Source organism: Aptenodytes forsteri, unplaced genomic scaffold (assembly GCF_000699145.1).
Source record: "Aptenodytes forsteri isolate BGI_AS27 unplaced genomic scaffold, ASM69914v1 Scaffold54, whole genome shotgun sequence".
NCBI lineage: Eukaryota > Metazoa > Chordata > Aves > Sphenisciformes > Spheniscidae > Aptenodytes > Aptenodytes forsteri.
Window position 1 is genome coordinate 10,616,699 of NW_008796044.1, and position 25,848 is coordinate 10,642,546.

Genomic DNA, 25,848 nt, shown 5'->3' on the forward strand with positions numbered 1-25,848 from the left:
TCCATCCTTGCACGCTCCCCTGGGCAAGCCACCGTCCCCTGTAACCCTTGCGCCCCGGCTGCGCAGCCCCATTGCTGCCCTGGCCCCCTGTCCCCTCCCTGCTCGGGGCTGGAGGGGGAGAGGAGGAGGGTATGATGGCAGCAGCAGGTGGGTTCAACAGCCCGTGCACAGATCCGGGACGAGGCTCTCCTGGCTCAGCCCAGACAGGGATTTCTCCTCTGGAGTGGGTTTTTCTTATTGCAGTGGTTGGGAGAAGGTGCTGTGAGAGCAGGAGGCTGTGCTGCTTGTTAGGTGGTGTGTGAGCCCAGTTGCAGTGGCTGAGCTGTGGGACACCGGGTGTACGCTGAGCGGGTTGTGCATGCTGCAAAGCTGTGGACTTCATACGTGCGCAGAGAGCAGTGGAACAGAAGTTAAAAGTAAACAAGAGAAATTAAATCCTGAACAGTGTTTGTACTCCTGAAGAGATCTCCTCTTACTAAAAGAGACTGTAACTGCAGTTAATATAGCAAGGAAACACTTCAGAAAGTGTCCTGTTTCTTCAAGCATTGGTGTTTATTATTCTCCAGTTAGTACCATGGCTGTGTGCAGTATGTTGTAGGACTGAAGGATGAGGTTGGGGGGCTGAGAAACGTGTAGAGGTCTAGGGAAGATGGATATATCCTAATGGAAGTTTTGCGGTGGGTCGGGGTTCCCTGCATCGTGTACTTGCTGGGCAAAGGCATGTTCTCTGCTGAAGGTCAGGCCAAATTTCCCTAATGGACCTTCCTGACTTTTGAGTTGTAGCAGGAAAGGCCAGGCTCCAGGCAAAGATGCATTTGAAAAAGAAACATCAACAAAAGATGAGTGTGTAATGACAAGGGCGCTCTTGTGCTGTAAAGTGTTGTGCAAAAGGGGATCAGAGATCCAGGACACAATTCCACCAGCAGCAGCAGTTGTGATTTAAGACTTAGCTGCCTCCACGCTGAATCCCAGCCCTGAGAAAGTCAGCTCCAGCCTGTGGGCTCCTCCATCACTTAAACTCATTTTACACCCTTTTATTTTGTGACTATTTAGTTGGCAGGCTTCATCATGGCCACATGGTTCAGCCCGTACTGTAGATCAGGGGCTGTAGGTCCCCCATCAACCCCCCGTCCCACTGCAGCTGAAACCTCTCTTGCTAATATTAGTGTGTGAACGTTTCGGAGCGTGTTGCACACCAGTGCGTTTTGCCTTCATCCCCATCCTCCTCTGCTGACATCCTCCATTCCTGTGTTTGTGCACGGTGGCTGTGTATACACAGAAACCTACTGCTGATGCAAAAGCCCTTTAGTTGCGGCAGGAGCCATTAGCCAGGTTTCGCTGTGGGTCAGCAGGGATAAGTAAAACCAGTAGTAAAACCAATAGCTTTTCTTCAGCAAGCCTACATTTATAGGTAGAAACAGTATCTGTCATAAGGCAAGATAAAGATGTAAGATCTGCAGGATTTGAACATGTCTGAAAATTTGCCTTTTTTCCCCCATAAAATACATTACCTGTTACTACAGAAATTACCCTTAGACCATGAAGCTGCAGCATTGCTAGCGCCACACGGCTCCTTCACACAGTGCCTGATCCTATCTCTGTACAACTGTTTTCTCCAGCAAATGTAATGTTCAAGTGTTTTGCGAGTCATTTGATTTTAATCGGTCTGTTCATCAGTCACAGACCTGCAGGTCACTGCCTGGGAGAGACTGTGCCAGCCAAATCCCATGTCCTCCCCTTTATCACGGGAGCACTTGATAATCAATCCAAATCGTGTGGCAGCAGGTTTTGATGTAGGAAATGAAACGTGCTGATTTATTGGTGGTCTGGGAGCAACTTCTGCTGCTGTTACATATTATGCAGGCAAAAGGCACCCTGGGCAAGACAATGATGGCAGGATTTGGCCTTTATTTAGTAAATTTACTCGCTGATGCTGGATAAGAGCTATTTATGCAATGTATGAATATGAGGCTGATTGCAGAAACTGAGGTGATGGAGTGGGACAAGCGTTGCTGTGTTTGCAGTGCTGACTGCTTGCGCCTGGCTGGGGCAATTTGTGTCCCCTGTCCCCTCGCAGGCTGCTCCGCCTGCTCGCTCCAGTGCTCAGGGGCACTGTGGGGTTCTCCCCTTTGCTGGACCTTCTCCAGCACCCCGAGGTCTTGCTCGTAGCTGGGGAGTCCTAATGGTGATGTGGTTATTGGCAGTTAAACTGCATCCAAAATAATTTCCAAGCCCTGGTAGGTGAGTGTTGACATCTCTGCTGAGCAGTTCCCCACTGCGCACAGAGAGGTGTTAGGGAGTGAGCAAATTTTTATGGAAGGGATCTGGGTTTAAAATAATCTTCTTGGTCATGGTACAACCTCATAAATGACTGCCACAGTGCGGGGGGGGCGGGGGGGGGTGTGCAGTCAAAAGCAAAAGGCACTTTCAGCCACAGCTTTACCTTCCCCTGTCAGCTTGATTTCCTAAAGGAAAGGGCTAATGTGACCACATACACGTGTTTATGTACCCCACTTCATCCCCAAAGATATTTGACCCCATGGGCCACTTTTGCCAGATTTGACAAGGGGTGAGATCTCCAAGAGAAGCTGTTCGTGGTTCTGGGAAGAGAGGAGACACGACAGGGAAAAGGTCCCAAAAGGAGGGGATGCCGCAGCACGAGCTGACTTCATCAGGCATCAGGGAAGGAGCGTGCCTAGTTGTCACCACCGTGGGAGAGGCTTCAGTCAGATCTTGCATCAACCACGGGACACAAGTGTGTCACGTATTTCTTTCTCTCTGGTGCAGGGGCTGCGGGGGTGTGGTATATAAAATCACTAAGTCACAGGAGTTGCATTTCATGGATTTAGCAAGGCTGCGTATGGCAATACGGGAGTTAAAAGCCAAGCAGGATTGGCATGGAATTGCCCACTACGCTTAGTCAAGGGCAAGTTGAGACTGATAACAATAAAGCAGGGATGCAACCAATGCCTCTTTTATTGCTTCATATCCTCATTTTAATGGGAGGGCTGTAATTAAGGGAATTCAGCTCCAAGCTATGACCTTACTGGTTGATCTCGCATCAGATGTTTCCTTAAAAATAACTCATCAGAAATCAGGGAGTCTTCCTTAGCAGGTCATCTTCTAACAATGCAGTTCCTCCTGAAATACTGGTTTCCAGGCCAAAAAACTTGACTGGAATTCAGGGGGTAGAGCAAGACAGCTTTGCATGCAAATAACCTCTTTAGCAACATCAAAAGGCTTTTCTTTCCCCTGCTGTTCTCTGCTCATCTCTTCTGGTCTGGAAAAAATGATGGAAAAATACTGGGTATCAGTTGTCCTGTGTTACAAATAATGGTGGAAGTATCCTGCTAACAGGTGATGGAAACTTTTGCCCTTGTCTGCTAGTCACGGTTCCTGTGGAAACTTTCAGAACAGGGTTGCAGTATTCTGCTGTGGCTTTGTACAGTTTGAGGGCTCCAAGGAGCCATTTGCTGCTTCAAAGAGAGGGTGAATCCTTCTCTTCCTGACAATGACCTGATTGTGTAGGGGTTAAGGGAATTGCCTGGTGTTCAGATGATTGCAGCACTACATGAAAGGATGCTCAAAGCTTGAAAGACTGGACTTTTTTCAGCAGACAGCTTTTAATTCAGCCTGTCTCAAGGTAACCGTGTCTGCAGTGGCTGAGGCTGTCATTTCGTGCTACAAGAGTTTAGACAACACCACCAATACAGAGAGTTCCCAAGCCCGTCACACCCATGGTGGGTTCCCACCCTCGTACTGCCCTCCTTGTGCCAGTGCACGTACCTGTGGGTCTGTGCTGCGGAGCGATCCAGGGTCATTAGGCCATAAAACACGCCCCAAATCGTTTCTCCCAGGGTTGTTAAATTTTGTATCCAGATCAGTTCAGTGATCCAGGTCACTGTGGCCCCATAAACCATGTATGTTGGCAGAACAGGAGTGGTGGATTGGTGATGGATAGGAGGTGGATGTTCAGCAGGCATCGGAGGCCTTAAGGCATCAGAGCAGCAGTGGGTGCCAGGAGGTAATCAGCAGATCATTTGTTTGCAGACCTCTTATCTGCCAGATGTTTGCATCAGAACTCTAGATCAAGCAAAACTAGATGTGAAAGGCACTCCTGGCTTGCAGAAGGGGTCACAGAAAGGGTCATTTTGTTATGCTTTTTAAAGAATAAAACAATCATTAATGAACTGTTCTTCACATTGGTGACGTGCCTTTAATCTGAAGATGTAAACATATTTAGAAACATTAGGAAGGAGAAAGATGTGGGCTTGTATCTTTGATGCTGGTCCCTTAGGGTTGGTTGTCCAAAATTCAGAGTCTTGGACCCTGATACTCAAAGCAAGGATTGCTTCTGGCTCCAGGTGAGACCATGCAGCCTGTGAGCTCTCGGCACTTCTTAGGGCTGGTGTTAGTACTGGGGTGTCCACGAGACAGCAGCTAAAATTAGTTTAAAAAAAAAAGGAAAAAAAAAAAGAAAAAAAAAAAAAGAAAAAAAAAAAAAGAAAAAAAAAAAAAGAAAAAAAAAAAAAGAAAAAAAAAAAAAGAAAAAAAAAAAAAGAAAAAAAAAAAAAGAAAAAAAAAAAAAGAAAAAAAAAAAAAGAAAAAAAAAAAAAGAAAAAAAAAAAAAGAAAAAAAAAAAAAGAAAAAAAAAAAAAGAAAAAAAAAAAAAGAAAAAAAAAAAAAGAAAAAAAAAAAAAGAAAAAAAAAAAAAGAAAAAAAAAAAAAGAAAAAAAAAAAAAGAAATCTTGATGGAGGAAAGGATGAAAACCAAACAGCCTGCCCAGTATCAGTGGCTGAGTCGGGATGAAAGTCCTGCTCTCCTCTCTGCCATTCCCTGTTGCAGAACCACGTTGAATCAGTAAACATTGGGCAACTTTCAATCATTAGGCAAATAGTCCTCCGCAGCAGTACATTACACACAAAGCTGCAGGCACATTATGTGCCCCTTGACTTAAAGCGCATCGGAAAGATCAGCAGAGCTGCCTGGTCATGGTGTAAAGTTCACTTCCAATTTTATGTGAAGAATCATTGCATTTTTATTCCTCTTAAGCTAGGAAGCTGTTCCCATGAGGAAATCTTGGGAAGAAGCTATGAAAGGGAGCATCAGTTACAGTATTTTGTCTAGAGCTGATGAAGCATAGGTGCTCCCACCCCCATACATAGATCCACGTCAGTTGTTTCACCGTAATTACTCAGCTCCCAGAAGGTCTTTTCCCCTCGGTTCCCACTGCTCCTTCTGCAGTCAACAACCATGGCTGCTCCTCGGATGCTTTTAACACAAACCTAAGAATGGTTTCAAATGGAAATTTGGAAAAAACTAGCAAGGGCAGTCTCCTGGAATAAAAAGGCCCCTGTTGAGTTGACAAGGCTGTGGTAATGAGAGGAAATTAGCTCCTCAGTTTAGCTTTGTTTTGAGTAAGGCCTGTCAAATTCTATTAAAAATAATTATGTAAGTTTCCCTCCGCCAGCCCTCTTATACTAAAACAAGTTTTCAAATAAAAGTTTGTTGTGGAAGGATGTTTTTCTCAAAAATCATTAACTTTTTGATAGGAAAATTTGTTTGTTTGCTTTGGTGTTGGCCAGAAAGCTTAATTTCTTTTTCTTTGGTTTTGACAAAAGCTTGACGTTTTTATCAACAAAATGCTGCCATTATTCCTCTTAGCTTTTTCTTTGTGCCAGGTGCAGTTGGAGGCTCTCCCCAAATAATAGTTATTGCAATGATGATGACACCACAAGCTAAAGTCTGCCCATTTCATGAATGAGCCCAATTTTTATTTCTCTTCGTCACAAAAGTCATCCCACATTTGTTGTACACACTGTTGGTTGCTGTGTTACGGGACATATCACCATGTACCAGATGCTTTACTCTTGCAGAAGCATTTCTAATGGAGATGGAAGCTTCTGTTAGCTGAATTTTAGAACAACAGCAAAAAATAATAATACAAAACCAAAATATCATCTTCAGCTGCATAGCAAATATGGATCAAAAATTTAACACCGTATCAGATCACGAGCGTAAATATACCTCACCATAAATAAAATTCATTGTACAAAATAACTCAAGCAGCTTTTCATACAAATATGGTACATTTGACAAGAGTTTTTGAGAATATTTTCTTGGGGTTTTTACACCTTCAATTCTTTTTTCTTTTGTTCTCAAACACACATGAACCTACTGGACTGGAGTAATGCAGGAGAAAAAGGACTAACATGTTGTTCAATGCTAGTAAGTGCTGTCAGAGTTTAAAAGGAAAACCATTGAAGTGCTGAGCTTGAACTAGTTTGCTTCCCCTTTCTATTGTATCATTGAAAGTCAAGTGTAGCATCATCCAAGAAAGGCATGTGCACTGTCAATAGTCACATTTTATAATGTCAAAGCCGGAGGGAACATTAAAATAACCTAGTCTGACTTCATTCTTGACACAGGCCATCCTTTCTTCCCCCTGTAATTCCTGTGTCAAGCCAACAACTCGTCTTTGAAGTAGACATTCCAAGTGGTGGCTGGTAAATCCCGGGGAGTTTGCAGACTACTTCAGAGTCAGAGTAAGCAGGAAAATGTAGGTAAAAAAGCAAGCCCATAGTCAGTGGACTTAAAGTATCCACACAGGGGTCCGCATTTACCTAGGAAAAAAAATTAGGGGTCTGCAGATGGTAAAAGGCTGAAAACTATAGGATTAGAGCATATCTGCAAGGAAGACACCCAAACTTGGCAGAAAGTCTGTAAGTGTGGAGAATATGCCCGACCCATAGCAATCTGTTACTATTTAGCCCTACTGTTACAAATTTGCTCCCTATTTCCATTAACAATTATGACATTAAAAAAAGGACAGGAGGAAAAAGATTCCATTTTCATGGAGTTCTTTAAAGACCTAAGCCTGGACCTCTTTCTCATACACAGTCAAGGAGAGTTAGAGAACTGAAGCTAAAGACTATTTGCATCCTTTAGATAAAAAAAGGACAATAACATCAAATCTCAGAAATGAAGACCGTAAGATTATTCCTAGCTGATACCTCATACTACTTGAGCAACAAGGCAAAACATCTGCATACACTCTACAGTCAAAAACACTTTACATTTTGTTCATGCACTTCGGACATTTCACTCAAAACATTTAATCCCTCGGAATCTGAAGGGATTTTACGTTTTGCCAGCAAATCTGAGGGCAACAAATAGATTTCACCTACCTGTTCTTTCAAGTACATGCAACTGTGTTTTGCAGGGTTTCAGAGAATTATTATGGCAAAACCACAGCAAAAGAATGCAAAGTGATATTCATGTTTAGGTAAAATATCTCATGACTCACTCCAGACCTAAACAGATGAAAACAGGCATTTAAATTCACCTTACTATATCCTATTTTGTCTAGGTAGCTGAGACTGGGCCATGTGGTACAGTTCATCCTTTTGTGGTAACTTCTTGCTCATGCTGGTTTCTGAGAAAACTCCAACATCCCATAACATGTCAGACGCAGTAGGACATTTAACTTGTGCTGTGCCCTCAGACAGGGACTTGTGCCACCTTTTCAGCAACACTTTCATACCAAAATAACAAGCACTTACTATTTAGGTCAGGAAAAATAGGATCTTGGTTGGATCTATCTTCCTCGTATCTTGTTTTCCACAAAAAATAAAGTGCTTGATTCTCCTCTTCCTTTTAAAAATATATATCTGTAGATACCCTCACTCCAGTAGTGTAGAAGTGTTGGAATATGATGGAAAACCAGAACTGACATCCTTAGTGGAAGAGTAAATGGAGAGCAAGAGCCCTGCAGTGTCATCGAGTCCCAGATGCTCTTCTGCTCTTCCTCATGACATGGAGGAAACAACTCGCCTTGCCGGGCTGGGTCCTTCCCTGCCACTCAAAGATTTCAGCCAGACTTCCTGAGATTTCATTTTACTTTCAGATTACTGTGCCGCACAATTTCCTCCCCGCAGTTTAAATGTCTGTCTTGGTAATTAAAGGAAACTCAAGGTGTGACAATGTCCAGCACTTTTCATGTGTGGGGTGTTTATTGATTATCAAGGGAGTAGGCGATGAGCGTCTGGGAGAACAAATTCATCCCACCCAGCAAAATCTCCTCTTGCTAATAGTAGTTTGCTGGCTGTTGTTTCCTAAGACAAAATACTCCAGCTGGGACATTTCTACTAATTAATTATATGTTCCCTCCGAGAGAATAAATGCCCAGGCTCTGCCTTTTTAACATCTGTAATAGCATGCAGTTTACAAGGCATGATGAAATGCGTGAAAGGAATATATATTATCACATCTGTATACTGTAACAGCAATCATCTGCTGTGACCTGGCTAAAGCTGAGAAATTAAAATACTGCCAGTGGTGAGGCTAGCATCATTTTCTCTTGGAGCATGTGGTTTGATCTCCTTTAACTTCAAGCACAAGCTTTTGTATCACTTCAATGACACTACTGAGGGGAAGCAGGGAAGACCATGAGTTATGAAATCCTCCTTGAAGTTCCTACTGAATTTGTTCTCAATATCCAGGGATCTTAGATTAGCTGAGTGGGAAAAGGAAACAGACTCCAGCGTTCCCTCTGAATGCCTTTAAACCTGGAAAATTCTGGGTATTTTTTAATGCTTATCCTGTATTTTACCTCTTCTAAACAATCTCATCATTTCTGAGTGATGGGAAGTTTCCTAAGCCCTGCTGATAGTCACCGTTCACTGAAGAAAGATATTTGGTCACTGTGCCACTAGGAATTTGTCTAAAACAAGGGAAAATAGCATCCCAGAACATACACAAATTACACACCCCAGCTCTCATCCTTGGCCAAAGATCAAAGATCATGTATGTTTGAGGTAACTACACCTGCCTCCTGTCAGGACCAGTGATTATTTCCACCCAAATTCATATGTTCAAGAACACATTCACATGAATGCAGCCTCTTCTGTAGTCCGTAAGAAATCTTGTTTAGTCTATGGAAGATGTGTCTTCGGGGAGAACCCTTTGCATTAAAATAAGTGGATGTCACATAGCAGGGAAAAAGCCAGGCCATTTTCTCTTTCCCCAGCTCTCTGAAGTGCTGAGGAATTATTTGGCGACTACATCATTGCTATTCTGAAACCCACGTGCCAAAGCTCCCTTTAACAGATGCTAGAAAGGCCAATGATGTGGCAGAGAGCACGAAGCTAGCCCCAGCCTGGGGCATGCAGCCATCCAAGACCAGCCCGGCACGGCTCTTCTGCACCCATCACTTGATCCTCAGGGTGCTGCCACAGGTGACATCCTGCCTTCATCCCTTCCTCCTCCTAAAGAGTGAATCAGGGGCTTGTCTTCAGACCCTCCTGCTCCATGGCTGGTGGCACATGTCATTGGGGGTGATTTGCCCCATTGCTTCTGCGGTGGGAGTGGACTCCTGGCGCTGCGGAAGCACGGAGCTCTTCCTCCAGGACCCCCCCCACGTTTGGGGCTGCAATATGGCTTCAGAGTGATGCGTTTGATTGGATGAATCACAGGGAAAAACCGGACCACTTCATGGAAGAAAAGCACATTTCGCCCGCCCGCCCCCACCCACCCCCAAGTCTGAAAGCTACAAGTAAAACCGATCACAGGGATGGTACAGAAGAACATGCACTCAAACAGGGCTGGATGGGAAGATGCGTCCTCGTGTGTAGTAGGCATACCCAGTCTTACTTTGTTGCCAGGTCTCATGCCATCGAGTTTACCCCTCCCAGCTGTTCTGGGTTCAGTCCCTTCTCCCTTCCCAACCCGCACAGGGTCAGTGTCCACACTAGCAGGTGGTGGCCAGCGACTGGTGGATTGGGGGCTGGAAGCAGCGCACATGCTCCACCGTGGAACTGTCTGTTTCCACTGACTTCATGTACTTGTTCAGGATGGCAAAAATCTCGTTGTTCAGGATCTGATACTTCCTGATCCTGTCGGCCATCTTCTTCAAGGGCTGGAGGGATGGTGAGGGAGAAAAACAGCAGATGAAGAGAGTCTTATGTCATCTGACCACCTAGAAAGTACCAGTACCTCTGCCCTGCTGCTGGAAACCTCTGCTAAAGCAAAGCAGCTATAACACGTTACAGTTCCACTTAGCACCTCCCAGGGACCGGCGACTCACTTCATTACAGGGTTTGATGACTCAAGACAGAGCATTAACAAGGTCAGTGAGTGGTCCTAAGTTAACTGTTCTAAAATCTAGACTCCCAGCTGCTTATTGATAAAGCCACTGAGATCACAGGATGGTTGCTGGAAATACCAGCTTCTCAGCTCCAGCTTCCCAACCCCAGGAAGAAGGGAAAAGCTTTGGGAGAAAAAAGATTCAATTGTCGAGCCAATTAAAACCTTGGCCTCTCTGCTGAGACTGCAGATGGAAATCTCACAGCGAGTGTGTCCAGTTTGAATAAGGTTAACACCGGGCATGGTTGTAATTTATGAGTTTGGACAAAGCAAGACAGAAAACAGAGAGAGAAGTGTGCTGGTTCAGGTTCTTTGGGACCTCACCCTTCAACTTACCACGTTCTTTATGATTTCATCCTTCCCGTCCTGCCTCTGCACCTTCAGCAGGTGATAGCAGAAGTCAAATAGGTCAAAGCGCCGTTGCTGTCCAAGGAGAACAATGATAGAGCAACCTGCCCAGTTCAGACCATCTCCAAAGCACTGCCTGGAAAGAGGACAGGGTGATGGGGTGGGGAAAGGTGACAGGATAGAGTTAGGTAAGAGAAGTCCTACCATGGCACCAGGAACTTTCCTTGGTGAGTTCCTAGGGAAATCAGATTCAGTCCTACTCCTAGAAAGTGGGTATACACCTAGAGAAAATGAACTCAGAAGGAGATATGCAGAATTACACCAGGGGAAGGCTGTGCAGGGTAAGATGGATGAGGATCCAGCCTCTGACTTGGGTTGTTGGCCCATCTACCCATCTCCTTCTGCACGTTCCTTTGGGCATGTCCCTTTCCATTGTTCTTTTCCCCAGCTGTTCAGACAGAAAGCTCTCTGGGCATCTCTTTATGTCCATGCACAACAAAGTCCCTTCATCAAGGACCCACATTCCCCCTGTACCCTACGCTGGCTGAGGCTATCGCTGCAGCTGAGGGCATCCCGGGGGCTTGCCGGCCCCGCTAGCTCACAAGCCGCACTAATGGCAGAGCCAGCCGACAGACACTCACTCTGCAGTGAACTCGTTGGTGCCCACGGGGATGCAGTACACAAACTGCATGGCACTCCAGAGCCGGTGAAACTCCACGCACTCGTCCACATGCATGACCCCGTTCGTTGGGGGTGGCCCGCGCCAGATCGGGTCCTGCAGATAGCTCCTAATTCGCGTCAGGATCACCTCAAACATGGACAGCCCGCAGCATAGCCGCTCCTTGGTCAGCAAGTCACCCTCCCGGGCGATGGCTATTTGCTGAGGAGGAGGACAACCAAAGAAACAGACGTGACGATGTAATACAGACAGACCCTCTCGCTGGACTTAACGCTTGCCGGTCTCCCCAACTCTTTCAAAGTTAACACACATCCCATGCAAGGTCCAACCTTACCTCTGATGGCTGCTCCCATGGCACTCCCCACCAGAGAATACTCATCCCTCCAATGGAAGCAGACTTAATATTGTGCTCAATTATATTTCACCAACCTAAGTATCTTTTGAAATAACTACGTACGTCAGAAAACAAAAGTTGAAGGCAAAGCTCTGATCAGAAATACTGATCCTTAATTCTGCTAGCACGCTGTTCTATTAGTGCTACTCAGCGTTGCTGGGTTTAATTTCATGATTTCTGCAGATTACGAAAATAAAACAGGAGAGAACAGGGACATTTTGCTTCCCAGGACATTGCCATCATCTCTTTAAAATGTAGATAGCCTATGGCTTTCTTGATTTCTTTTCTAGTTAGGGTTAAAAAGCTCTGAGGAAGATGAGAAGCCACCAGAACCTTAATACTGGAAAACCTGTGGTTTATAAGGAAGTCAAATAATATTTTTTTCAGATGTGAAAGCTTTACATGTGTGGAGAACTTCTGTGACATCCCCACTCAGATTTACAGGTACAAATCTGGAATGGCTCCATTGGATGGAGTTCATTTGGCTTTTACACTAGAGGCAAATTAAAAGAGAATTGACTTCATTTCAGCCCCATTGCTCCCCCAGAGGAAAAAAAAAAGGGGGTTTTAAATAAGCAAGCAGGGCCTCCCCCCAGCACGGGAGCAGTGACCCCACTGAGCTCACTGAGTGGGGCTGGGGTGCAAGCGTGGAGTTTGCTCGCTGCTCTGATATCCTCTTAGCTGCCCCATTTCTTGCCATTTCCAGCAGCATTACTGACTTTTCTTTGCAGTGCTGCCAAAAATAACATGGGAAATGGGAGCCGAGTGCTGTTAGAGTCGTGCCTGTGGCTGTGGGAGGTTCCAGCTCTGCCGTGCTCACCCCGCTAGATAAGTGGCTGCCACAGTGCCCTGGCCCCACAGGCAGAGCCTTTTACTCCTCTCACCACTTCGGCAGAGGCATGCAGAGCAAGTGTGACATTTACCCACCCCCTGCCTATCCCAGAGGACTTCCTGGAGCTTGAAGTAGTTTTTAAGCTTTTGCTCCATTTCCAGCCGTCCCTGTAATGCCTATAAAAACGTCATCCCGATCAGAATCATGATGGGGGCTCAGAACATCTGGTACAACAGGCAGGCACGTGTCCTGGCCAGACATTAAGAACATGAATTATGCTCAGTTTACTTGGGTCATCTTTATTCCACTCTAAAAAACCATGAATGTGCCTGCATGTCCCCTTTCCTGACTATTAGTTTACGCTGGCAGTAACCTAAAGCATCTTTAGTTTGGTGGCTACTGAAATTAGAAGCGTTACAGTTCCTGCTGGTGCCGCAATTTCAAGGACGTTCTGGGAGCCTCGGATCAATTAATGTTCAACTAATAGCAAATATCAAGGGAAAGCTGTTTTGCTGTGCAGAGGCCAGATTAGGTCTGGGATCCCTAGATCTGTTAAACGCAGGAATGATATCACCAGTTTCATGGCACGCACTTGCATATGTTTGCTTAGCAAGTAAAGCTTTATTTTATCCAGCTTGTTTTTATAGCTAAAGGCTGTACACTTTCTCTCTCCTCACCTGCTCCAAGCTCTTATGGGTACAGATCAGCATCTGCACACACTAGTCTATGATGGCAAAATGGGGACACAGTAGAAGTAAAGCCTTTTCAAATATAAATTAGGTATTAGCATTACTGTTTGCTAAGATATAGTGATAGAACAGGTACTTTTGAGAACAAACTAGTCCAATGATCTTAGTATACCGTTTCTGAAGAAATCTTAATCTAGAAAGGGATGTTATCTGGCTTTCAAAGGACGTAGGGCCACTCAGTTATACACATTCACAGACAGAATTTGGTTCTAAAATTCATCACCATAAGACCAGTCTTTGATACAGGACTACTACCGTTAGGTAGATATCTAACATGGTGAAGGCAGACTGGAGAGCTATTAGTCTTGTGGCCAGATCGGCCTCACAGTCTGGGGTCCCACTGATTTCTAAGATCAGGAGAGGAAGGGTGCTCTCGAGATAGATTATCAAAGGATGCCAACTATGCTGGCTCAGCTATTCCCTCTGTCTTCAAAAGGAAAGGCTCCCATTTCTTCCACCAAGCACTTTTGAAAATCCCTTACTAAATACCCCTATGATCAGCATTAAAAGGGAGAGAATTCCTTTAATGAACCACTTTGACCCCCCTGGTTCTTTATGAATCATCTATCAAACAGCTGCTTCTGGATTCCCAGCGCAAACCAATTATTTACAACAATCACCGACAGTTTTCCTGCCATTGCACAAATCCAGTTGTGCCATACCTCTTTTACAGCTTGTTAACTGGCAAGCTTGCAAGAACTGTACCCAAAGCCTGCAAAGACTGATAAATCCCCACTAACTACAGCAGCCTCTGGCTCAGCCCCTTCACAGCACGTAATTATACGAAATGCACAGAGCCACCTTTTGGGAGAGGCATCTAGCAGGAAACTTCTGCTCAGATTCTGGGCAATTGCTAAAAGGCACTTACGCGTTCTGCAGGAAAAAATCCCATATGGCCTGTGTCCAAAACTGCATTTCCAAAATGCATGTCCAAAACTGCATAAGGAGCAAGCTTAGAAGCTATGGAGGCACCTATAGAAAGTGACTCTTGTGTTCATTTACATCTGAGCTCAAAAAAGATCTGGTACTCAGCTGTACCTGTGTGATGAATATGGGAACAGTTTACAGAAAAATTAATTTTTAGTGGGACATGAAATACCTTTTGTTTTCATCACCTTCATAACTATGTCAGGGATAAGCAACGAGTGGACTCTAATAGCAGATTTCAATGATGATTTTGCATGGAAAGAAGGAGAGATAGAAAGACCAACACAAAGACACAAAAACACAGAGGTGAATTCTTTTTCTCGAGTGTCTCCTTTAAAAGGAAGTCAATGGGAAGTGAGAGAAGTGTCTACGAAGTAAGACAAAGCCCTCAGTTATCCAGCCAATTTCTTTGTTTCATATGATTTCCAATGAAGCAAAGTTCAAAATGTCCTTGATCCATCAGAAAAACAAGAAAAAAAATCAACAACTTTCTGCCTGCCGTAGATCTGTCACCTGATACAACTGAGTGTTCATTCCATTCCCTTGGCAGTACGTTACAGAAAAAGGGTGTTGATTCATTTAATACTTTGAATGATTTTTATCCCATCAACCCCACTAAGTAGGCAGTGGAAGTTTGGCCATTGATATCAATGGAGCTCAAATTTTGCCCATTACATTGATCAATCTACGGAGATATTTTTAACAGTATTCAATTTCTGCACAGGAGATCTTTTCCAAGCTGAGACCCATCTCAAGAAGACACTTAAACGGAGCTATAATTTTAAGCATGTGCTGAAGCTCTAAGCATGTGCTAGGAGGGAAACCATTCTCAGATGTATTCCTTGACAGGGATGAGCTTAAAAATGGACCACACTGCAGCCCTAAAATGGGATCCCCAAAAGCGATGGCAATTGATTAAGTCGGGGACAGCCCTGCAAAGTTTCCCCTCAAACCACCCCAGCAATTCTCCATCTTTTTAAAATGGAGAAGAAGAGTTTTTCAGAGTTGCTCTTATTCAGAGCTGGCTTCTAGCACACTTGCCTTACAGCTCCCCGCCAGCTCTCCAGACCAGAGGCAGCAACACACCATCTCTGGACCCACTCACAAATTTCCCTTCAAAGTGTCTGCTAGGGCAAGGATTCTGATTTTTTGTCTGATTGATGGGTTTTTTTTGGGGGAAAAAAAAAAAAAAAAGATCACTTTCCCAAGGCCAAACAGGCCATCTGGGGACTGCTATGAATTTTCAACAGCCATCCCTTTCAATGAAATCCTTACCTGCGGAGTGCCCAGCCTCTCTATTAAGGGAACCAGGTGAAGTGGGGCATACTTGGCTTCGAGACGCTTCATGCGCACCTCCAAGCGTTCTCCTTCTGTCAAGCGAGCAGCAAACAGTGAAATGAGAGGAGGAAGTGGAGACCCGCAATTTCCGCCGAGTTTGCTCAGAGCTGCCCCCCAGCAACCATCCAATGAGACTTTGGATCAGTGAGCCAAACCGACAGCGAATGAGGGAACCAGTGATGCAGAGAAGGGAGGGATGTGCGATTGCAGTCTCAGCAGCAGCTTAATCACACATGTCCAAAAGCATGTCCCTGTTACTGATCACTCCTGTTGAGATGGACATTTCATGCTGTCATTCTCCAAAGAGGCTGTGAAATGGCTTTAAAACCTTAAGGGAACCCCCAAACTGACTAAGGTTTCAGTCTGTAACTAGGCTACAGAAAATGCACCCTTGGCATTTGTTTCCACCTGACTTTTGGCTGTATCCACGTATCTATTTCGAGGGGGAAGCAGGGCCAGAACTAATCCTCAGCAGAAATGGGAGAGAAACAGCTTCTGGGCAGAGACCTCTGAGTCTGTCCACTGCTTCCCTCTCAGCTTCTTACCTTTGATGTAGACCCTGGGCAAAATATTTTGGAAGGGAGCAGCATGCAGCAAATCACAAACTTCTTCCTGGGACTGAGGCAGGAAGAAAGAAAGATAAAGTAAGTTAAAAAATACCTATAGGGGTTGAGTGTATGGCTCAGGGGCCTGGGCAACACTACAACAATTCATGTCTACGGCACCTATTCAAATCCAACCCAGCTCAGTAGTAACTCCAATGGTTTGAACCTAAATGAACTAAAACTGGAAGAAGTACCTCTCAACTTAAGACGGGAAGTTTCCTTAACTCAAATAAGTTACTTCCTGCTGATACAAGGCCAGAGCTTTACATTTATTTTCTGTCCCGCTTACTAGCACTGCAACTCAGAGGGGATAAAGAACATGGAGGTTTCAGTTTCATCTTACCCTGATGACTTCCTGCTGTTTATTTTTACAGAGAGTGCCCAGGTGGAAATTACCCTTTGGCTTAGTTATTTTCAGATGTGTACATGTAAAATATACTGATGCATGGCTCTATTGCAAATAGGTATATAATACGTTGGTCTGAAATTATTTGGTTGTTCATATGGTGTTCTCAGCCAGGGCTATCGGACCAGAATCCCAGTGGTGTGGGCACCAGGGAGAATAATACAGAAGTCCAGAGAGGAATAACATCATGAGATGCCACCTGAGAGAATGCATGCTGATGCACTTGAGAAACAATAATCCCAAACACAGATGCGCAAGGAGGAGAAACCTAGAAATAGGCAGGCGGAGACTGAGGAGCGATGGCTGACAATACATTGTATACGAGTCTGCGATGGGAAACAGCAGCAAGGAAACCAAAGCTGTTTAACACAGAGGCATTGCGTCACAACAAGGCATTAGTTTGCTCCTACAAAAGTCTAGTTCTAGGACATGCTTTCAGTTCTGAGCTTATTGTAGAGTTTTAGACACACTCGAAAGCAGGTCATGACAGCGTAGCAAAAGATATTTGGGGGCCAGATGGAATGACTCGGCTGGGTCTGTTTGGGATGCATGGGGGGATACCCCACCTTCCAGTCAAGAGAGAGAGGACAGTGGAGCATGGAGCTGCAGGAGGCTGTACTGGCGCATGGATGCTGGGATGAGAGCGAGTTTGTGGGAGTGCAGTTTGTGACACAGTGCTGGAGGGACAGGAACAGTCCGGGGTCCCTCCGCGGGCAGAGAGATGCTGATGCTAACGGAGTGTGCCTGTCACCTTGGTTATTTTGTTTGCAAAACACTATTTGTTCCTAGATGAATGTTCTTCCACTGCTGTTTCCCTCTGATAAAGAGAGTATTTTCACCATTTGCAGCCTACAGTCACCTGATATCTGTCCCAAAATTAGTCATGTTACTAATAGATCTTTTCCCCAAGGCCCATTACCTGAGAGTAAGAATTCTGCTTAGAAATTTAGTCCCAAGCAACCCCTCATTCCTCAAATTTAAACAATTAAAAGGGGGTAGAATGGAGCAGACTGCACATCTTCACTACAGCAGTCTCTGCCAGCAAATACCACCAGCCTTAGATCATTCTGACAGCTATGAAGATAACTGCACCATAAAAGCAATTGCTCCTGCTGCGTAAGAGCTCCGTTAAGAGGGAAAATCTTGTTACGTGATGGCTCTAGGCATCTAACATCTTCCAGCGAGCGAGAACCAGTGCTCGCTGCGTGCAAAATGGCTTTATATTCTGAATCTATTTCTGTGTGGAAAAACGGGGGATCAGAGAGGGAGAGACTTTGGCTGGCACGGAAAGTGGGCAGATGTGGACTTTGATGGGCAGCCTTCCTAAAAGGACCCCCAAATTCTCACCATCTTCTTTTCTTTATTTTCTGCTATTCTAAAATGCCAGTATACTGCTGATGTACAGCTCCTGGGACTGCAGGAACATTTTTGCATTGAAATGAAGGATTTCTACAAGAAACCATGTGTCCCTTAAGTATCCATTTAAAGATGGGACGGAAGAGGCAAATGCAGTACATCCAGCATAAAATCCAACACCGAGAACAGCAGAAGGCAGTGACGAAGCCCCAAAAGGAACAGAAACTACCAGGATATAGTTGGCAACTCTGGTCATTCTATAAAATAAAGCCAAGCTGCTGGGTGATATACATCTCTCTAGTTTTTTTAATCTTACGCAACTACTGCTCACTGAATGTGTTTGATATATCATATCGGGAACTAAAAGTCTCTATATCCAGGGTTAAAATGCAAAGGCAAGTGCAGAAATATCCATTTTGAGGACACGCAGAGATTTTCAGTTTTCTGTGTGCTCTATGGTTGGATAAAACTTGGAATCTTTGAACTTCCTTCTGGTTTTGCTCTGAACAAAACTTTCTGGCTTTGCTTGGAAATCCTGTCTTATGCTAGGGAAGTCTTTCTGAAATACTTCTGGAAAAACTGAAACAACCCTGCCAAAACCATTATGACATGAAATATGCATTTTAATGTAAAATTGTGTTGTTGAACACTCCTCAGTTGGTTCTAGGCCAAATTGTGAGATAAATTCATTACAAGGTAAATTCATTGTGTGAAAAACTAGAAGCTAAGATGTGTGGCACTCAGCCATAGCCTTTGCCCCATACCAGAAAGGGCATCACATGAACTGAGAGACTTGTGCACGTGCAAAACACTTGTGCAGGGGGCAATGCCAAGTCGTCACTCCAGCTAAGTTTTCAGTGAAGTTAAGTCATAGGAAATACATTATCAGCTCTTCTGAGATTTCCTTCCTGTTGGATTGCTTTATCCTTATCACCATTAGAATCAATCAGGTTTTTTTCATTGCACTGGCACCCCAAAAGAGCACAGGGCTCAAATCTACTTCTCACTGTACAAATATGTATATAAAAAAGTATTGATCCCTGCCCCAGAGAGCTTACAATCTAGAAATAAGCTCCAGTTGGTTTTATTTCTGAGAAGGATGAACAAGGGGTAGCTTTGGGTCCAAGAATTAAATCTAGATCTTCCAGTATTCAGATTCTCCTTCAGCAATCCCAGATGTCAGTGACCAAGCGCCAATGCATACCATCCCCATGGACATGCCCACAGACCCCAATAACACAGGCCCAGACAGACCCTGAGCACATGAGAAGATGGAAGGTAACATTTCCCAAATTCTTCTGCTGGAGAACCCACTTCCACTTATACTCTTGAGCTGGCAATTTCAAGTACGATCTGTTGGTGCAGGGGGTTTTGCCTTACCAAAGCCTGCTCGATAAGGAGGCAGAAGAGAATGGCATTGCCCACTTCTCTGAGGCTCTGGAACACATCGGTCTTCAGCTCTGCATACTCAATGATGTCCTTCAGCTGATGGTGGAAAAACTCCAGGATTCCTTAAAAGACAAGGAAGGACGGTCAGAAAAGCGAGAGCAGAATCACCCTCCGATGACTTGGATAAAAAGACAATCCTGGTATTTCCTTAATCACAAATTGCAAGCTGTAACTGCTAAACGGATAGACGGAGACTGGCACTGGGGAGAACTAGCACGCAGTATCTAATCCTGCTTTCAGTAACCCTTGGGAAATAGGGAGTAATTCATATAAAGTCCTTGGATTTCCTAATCAGAGGAAAAAAGAGATTCAAGTCTGTAATGGATGTCCTGGTGCTGGCTCACGTATACCAGCCAAAGTTTCCCCATCCACCTCAAAGGCAGACTGCAGTCATGCTGCAAAAAATCTTTGCATCAACTAAGTAGAGCTTTTGAAAAATGTTAGTGAACCCACAATAACAAAAGCTTACAAAATCCTGAAAACAAAACATAAGCTACTAGAAGGCATTCCCTTATCGGTCATCTGTGTGTTCAAAGGGAAATTTCCAACAGGAGATTTCCTGGAAAAGTTTCCTGTACATGTTCTAGAGTCAACAGCAAAGAAGCTCAAAGTCTTCAACGAGCCCGGGCTGCATGCTGCACTGGCATGTCAGGTGCCAAACCTTGCTCAATTACTAGTGTGTGCCTGAGTAAATGCTGTACAAACGTGTGGGTGAGCTCTTGTTCCAACCGTTGTGCATCTTTCTGTAGCACCCACCTGGAGAGCCATATTCATGTCTTGGCAAGCGGCATATCTTGGGCATTACTTCGATCAGAGTCTTCACATACTGCAGGATGGTGCCTTGTAGCTGTCGGAGACAAAGGGAGGTTAAACTGGAATGACGGCTTCTCCTGGCGTTGGTTTTGAAAGAGGGTTGGTTGTGGACAGGTCCACATCTGACAGCACAGGGTGGAATTTCAGCTGGAGTCCAAGAAGAACTTGCTTAATTTGGATTTCCCCCAAATATAAAATTCAGCCCAAGTGCATGGAGTTAAAGTGCTTTTACAGCTTCCTCCCAAATAATAAATCACAGCTGCATGGATTTTTGACTTCAAAATACAGCTTGCTGTGTTTGCATTGTTTGCAGCTGAAATCCAAACAAGGCTCAGTCTTAGATCCAGCTGGACTTGTGCTCCCAACCCAAAAAGCATTTCACCAGAGCTGCTAAAGGAGTCATTTCCCAGCACAGGAAATGCTCCTTCCACCTGAGGAATGATCACTAGATACTCAGAGTTCAAAAAAGAATTTACATGCATGTAGAGAACAAGTTTCTGCAGATCTGTTTTTTTGAACTAATATGGACAAGAGCAAAGTGTATTTCTTAGTTAAAAGCACTTGCTGTCATTTGGAGTTATACACCTGCATCCTGTAGATACATTATACGGGATTATGCACTAAAGACTATTTAGCCAAACATAAAATCTTTGTCTTTGTGCTGAATGCTGTCTGATCTCGCACACCAGCTACAGCGTTTTCAACTAAGTGACACAAATTACATCTTCAGTAACTATTATGCTTTACAGAAGGGAAACTGGATTTACGCTTTTCAGTTTTACATTGCTTTGTTAGACAAGTTCAAAATGATGTCATTGCAGCCAAAACAGAATTTAAATATTTATAATGAATGAAAATTGTCTTTCCAGTAAAGCAAGGGTTTTAGTAGAAAGGCATGACCTGAAAAATTACACATTTTTGCATGCTCCCTCCTCCCTTCTTAATGCTCGGTATTGTTAGTGCCCTTAGGGAGCACACGGGATCATTTCCCTGCGGACATCACATTTCTCTTCTGAAAAAGAAGAGAGAACTAGAAAGCAGATAGGGCTATTGGCAGCCTGGCTTCTGAATATCTGATGGGAATGGACAGTATGGCTTGAATAAGGACTCACCTATAGCAGGAGTTTTCTTATAAAGACTCAAAAAGTTGGTTTCATCAGTTTTGCTGCCCACTCTCTACCTTCCTGCAGCTCTCCATGGGTATAAAAAGCAGTGAGACAGACTGCTCTTGTGCTATTGCTGAGCACGAGCACATGTCTTGAAGGTCTCCCAGACTGCAGCATAGGTAGTGCTGAGGGACCATGAGTGCCATGTCCCACCCAATCACTTCTCGATGGCTTTTAGCAAAGCAGCACACCAACTCTATCACCCCAAGATGTAGGTGGTTGATCACAGTTAACGCTTCAAGATGGTGGAAACACTCCATCATCCCACGGGAATCAGTGGGATTCCTCAGCAACAGTGAAAATCACACCGTTAATACAAGTGTTTCAGTGTGGATCAAGGGACATGAAGATGCCCAAATGTGAATACCCTGAACCCAAAGCCCAGGCTGACTGTCCAACCTGCGCCTCTCAAGGCATCGAGGCTTCTCCATCGCCAGGGTTAGGCTCAGAATTACCAGGCTCTTGACGATCTTCAACAGCTCTTCCATGACCACTGCGATCCCTTGATAGCCAAGAAGCCTGCAGATCGTCTTGAAATGAGGTGGTCCCACAAAATTGCGGTAGGAGCTATAGATGTGACTGTAGGCAATGTTGAGAGGCTGAGAAATTAGAAGCCCAATGACAGTTAGACAGGAGCATTTGCCAAACCTGTAAGTAATTCTCTTATCACGGTATTATGTCCCATCACTTCAAATAATTTTTAAGATACAGAAGGAGAAATAATAATACCCATGACAATTCCCATTTCTTCTACTTCTTGTGGCAAAGAGGAGATTGCTTTTCTTCCTACATAGTCAGACATATTCTAATCTCAACACACTGTCATGTCACAAGGTTCATTATCCTGCTATGTAGCAACACCACTTTCATTTCCAAGGTAATTTACTCTCCCATACATTCCCGATCAAGGATTTCAGTTCACTAGCCCTTTGCCTCTTCAAACCCAAATTCTTCTCTACTAAAACAAAGAAGCTTTATATATGGGTAACCAGACAGATTTTTTTTTCTATGGGTACTTGCTTTAAATGAGGCTTATTAAGAAAAGTAGAAACTGCAGCGTCTGAGCCTAAGGGCAGTTGGAAGAGGCATGGAAAAGATCCTTTTTGCATCCTGCAAAGCTCTACATCAGCCTCTGTACTTAACAGACATCCTCATGGGACTGTGAAAAGGGCAAGACTCTGACCCTGTTGTAGGGAGAATAATACCTGGGGCTCTGGACCCAGAAAATTTTTAGCAGCAGAAAAGAGAGAGTGATTTCCAGGAACACTCTATCAGTGTAATCTTGGAAATGTGGAAATTGCTGCAATGTTTTGTCACTGGAACATTTATAGGATCCATTTGGCTTGATGGAAACAGAAGTAGGGGGAATTAATTCACTTGTGTGATCTGCAAAAAAAATACTGAAAATTCAGATTTAGCTGAGACACCACATGCTCAGCTTGGGCTCTGCAATAGAAGTGTTGGCATCATGACTCAGCCCAGCAGAGAAGGGCTGCAGTCTCCCCCCATGACATCTATAACAACTGCAACCTCAGTAAACAGCAAAAAAGCGCGTTCTTGAAAAGATTCTGGCACGTACTGCCCCTTCCAGCAAAACACAGATAAACCCCCTGGCTCATGCTTACTAAAAGATCTTTCTTAAACAAGGATAAGAAAACAAATTAAACTGTATCCCAAAAGCACTGTGCAAGGCTGACTTTGCTTCTTGTGTGAACACTGTGTATTAGAGGCACAGTGCATCCTCACGCAGCAGGGAGCTTGCTTCCCTGCAGATATCACAGACCCCACTCTACAGGGATTTCCTTCCCTGCCACTAATGGAGCCAAGAGAGCGGAGGGCCCAATGCATTGAAGAGCTTAGGGTGAAAGGGAGCAAGTGCTGAAGTCGTAGAATAGGACAAAATGTTGTCTACCCTCCAACACCTGCTGCTCCCAGCAATTGCAATACGGCCAGCTGAAGGCTTCAGTTGTCCTCCAATTCCGCCTCACTCCCTTGAGATTTACTTTAACACTTGAGTTACTAATGAGTTACAAAGTGAAGTCATCTGCTAAGAATTGGAAAAGTATTTTCTTTTGCTCTCAGATATAGAGTTTCACAGTATCAGATGTACTGATTGCGTTTTCATAGACTTGTCAGTTGCTTTAATCAATTAATTAATTAATCGTGCCTCATTTTGTTACAGCCCCACTGCTCTGGTCCAGCAGCTTATTGCCTACTATAATTCCTAGGTGCTCTTTGAAAGAGCTAGCAGAAAGAAGACACAGTTAGAAAGTCCCCTACTTTCTGTGAAATATAATTTCGCCTGGTCCTGGTAGGTGAAAAAAACCTCTTTAATACTATTATGTACAGAAAGGCTACCTTGGAGGCTCTGTAGTGCGTTCATTCACAACGTGTGAACTTTCTCTCCCATCAAAACTAAACAAAAGGGCCCTGAACAAGTACGGGCAAGAATTTAAAAATTCTTTGGGCAGACAGAAGACTACTTTCAAAGCTCCTTGGGTGCCAACTCCTGTTACGAGAATTGCTTTTGAGTATCCTGCTTAGGTTTGTATCTCCATTCTTAGATAACCAAGTCTTTAAAAATCTCTCTGGTAGAGGCTGATCCAAAGCCATTAGATACGCACATTGATACATGTGAAAAACAGCAATAGTTTATGTTTTCTAAAGTGTGTCTGGTTAAACACCAGGTGATGTCCAGCTGTAACATTTGCCAAATGGCCGACACGATCATCCCAGAGGGAAGCCAGTAACCTGCCAGGGCCCCAGCCCAGCCACGCTCCCGCAGCATTTTGTTGCTGTGGCTTTTGCAATGCATTATTCCAGCCCCGGTACCTCCAGAAAGCGACTTGCTGCAGGGGTGAGCCAGGCGGCCCTGAGATGGCTCCTCGCGCCCCGAGATGGCCTCTCCATAGGCTCCTTTACCCTGTTATTTCCCCATGGTTAACAAACTGGTGGTTCATCCAGACTAGGGGGGAACTAAATACCCCCATTTCAGTGGGCTCATGAATCCACGCTCATTTGTGGAAGCATCTTTGCTGCTCCACAGCTAGGAGCCAGGTCTCCAGTCTGTGCACGTGCCTTGGTTCCCCTGAGATGGGCCACCATCAGTACCCAGTTGTGGAGCAATTGGTCAGATTTTCCCCATAACGGGGCTGACATTTCGCTGTTCGGGCAGCGAGCGGACGGTGCTGCTGTGCAACTGCCCACCTCGCAGCGCTCCCTCGCCTCTGAGTGGGATAATGGGTCTGGAGAGCAGCTTTCAAGCGGGCTTCTCCCTCAAGTGGGGGTCCCAGCGATAAGGCTGATTGGGAGAAGACACATTTTAGGACATGCATTGGCTGCAGATGAGTGGGATGATTCATCCCCGCCTGTCTGCAAGATGAGGTAGGTTCATCAAGCTCTCCGCAGAGCCACACAGCGCATTAGCAGCAGACTTGTGTCTAATAATAATACTCTGCCAGCAATTAAAAATATAACTCCATTTAAGGGTGAGATACACAGCTTGGGGTAAAGACTGTAGGATGTAAAAAATGACACCAGCGGGTATTTTAAGACAAAGCAGCTGAACGTACAAGCTGGCTGCATGGCACGGCTCGCTCCCCCATGCTGGGCAGCAGCTTCCACCCCCTTGGAGAGCCAGAGCAAAGCCCCCGATCTCGCTGCCTCTTGAGAGGTTTTACCATTCTCAGGAGCAGCAGCTGCCAAAGACACTGCGGAGGTTTGCCCCACCTTTGGTTTGGGGCCAAACGGGCAGGTTTTGGGGCTGGGAGGCTGGGAGTGCAGGCAGGCTGGGATTTGCAGCGTGGGGCAGAGTTCCCAGTGTCCCACAGAGCCCAGGTGTCCCACCCTGCGCCCAGGTCTCAGGGACAGCCATCAGTACTTGGGAGTGTGTGGGGAAGGCCCCCATGTTGCTTTGGGAGCTCATGAGGTTACTAGGGATGCTCCGGAGCAGATTCAGCAGCAAATGAAGCAAAACAAAACCCAGTTATCATTTCCACGTCTTTGAGCTTCTTGTTGGCCATCACCTAGACCTGTCTGAGCTCACCTGAGGAAAGGCAGGGAGGGTTTTATCTGATAAAACAGATCAGAGAGAGATAACAGACAGATAATACCGCTTGTGCAAGAACCTCCTTGGAAAACTGAAGAGCTAATGAAAGAGGAATATACTTAGAGACAAAAAAAGGACTTGCGCATAGCTCAAGTCTAGTCCAGGCTCCCAGCCAACCTAACTTCAGTGTGACAGCTGAGATGGTGTCTAAGAAAGTGAAAAACAATTCTGACCAGAATTGTCAGTGAAGGGTCTCTAAAAAAGTCAGAGGAAGGTCTCTAAGTTAAACTGCCTGAATATGGCCTGGTTCCTTCCCCTGCCACAAGCAACCTTCACTCTCCCTATAAAGCTTTTACCATATTCAGCTGTATCAGCCAGTTGCTAAGACTTTCATGCAAAAAAAATACATATTCCCTAGCTGGGATGGACAGGTGATGTACAATGCAGCAGGCATGTTTATATACCATATTGAGACTGTGTCTGTGTATATTCTGTGTATAGAGGCTGTGTCAGTATATATTCTGTGTCTCAGCCTAATGCCTTGCTATACCAACTACCGATTTTCAGTGACTGTATACACTGCTATTATTAACA

The 25,848-nt window shown here is 44.7% G+C and overlaps 1 protein-coding gene across 5 annotated transcripts in view; it reads right to left on the reverse strand.

The window, feature by feature from the left end:
• Nucleotides 1-9,749: 9,749 nt before the first annotated feature.
• Nucleotides 9,750-25,848, reverse strand: part of CYFIP2 (cytoplasmic FMR1 interacting protein 2) — a 47,661-nt gene continuing 31,562 nt past the window's right edge. For all 5 annotated transcript variants that reach the window (XM_019473822.1, XM_009285787.1, XM_019473821.1 and 2 more), the window contains 8 exons: nt 21,662-21,805; nt 19,984-20,074; nt 19,159-19,289; nt 15,957-16,029; nt 15,349-15,443; nt 11,134-11,372; nt 10,481-10,628; nt 9,750-9,917 (listed from right to left, as the gene is read on the reverse strand). In XM_019473822.1, coding sequence (XP_019329367.1) covers nt 9,750-9,917; nt 10,481-10,628; nt 11,134-11,372; nt 15,349-15,443; nt 15,957-16,029; nt 19,159-19,289; nt 19,984-20,074; nt 21,662-21,805 — 1,089 coding nt within the window. The remainder of the gene's footprint in view (nt 9,918-10,480; nt 10,629-11,133; nt 11,373-15,348; nt 15,444-15,956; nt 16,030-19,158; nt 19,290-19,983; nt 20,075-21,661; nt 21,806-25,848) is intronic.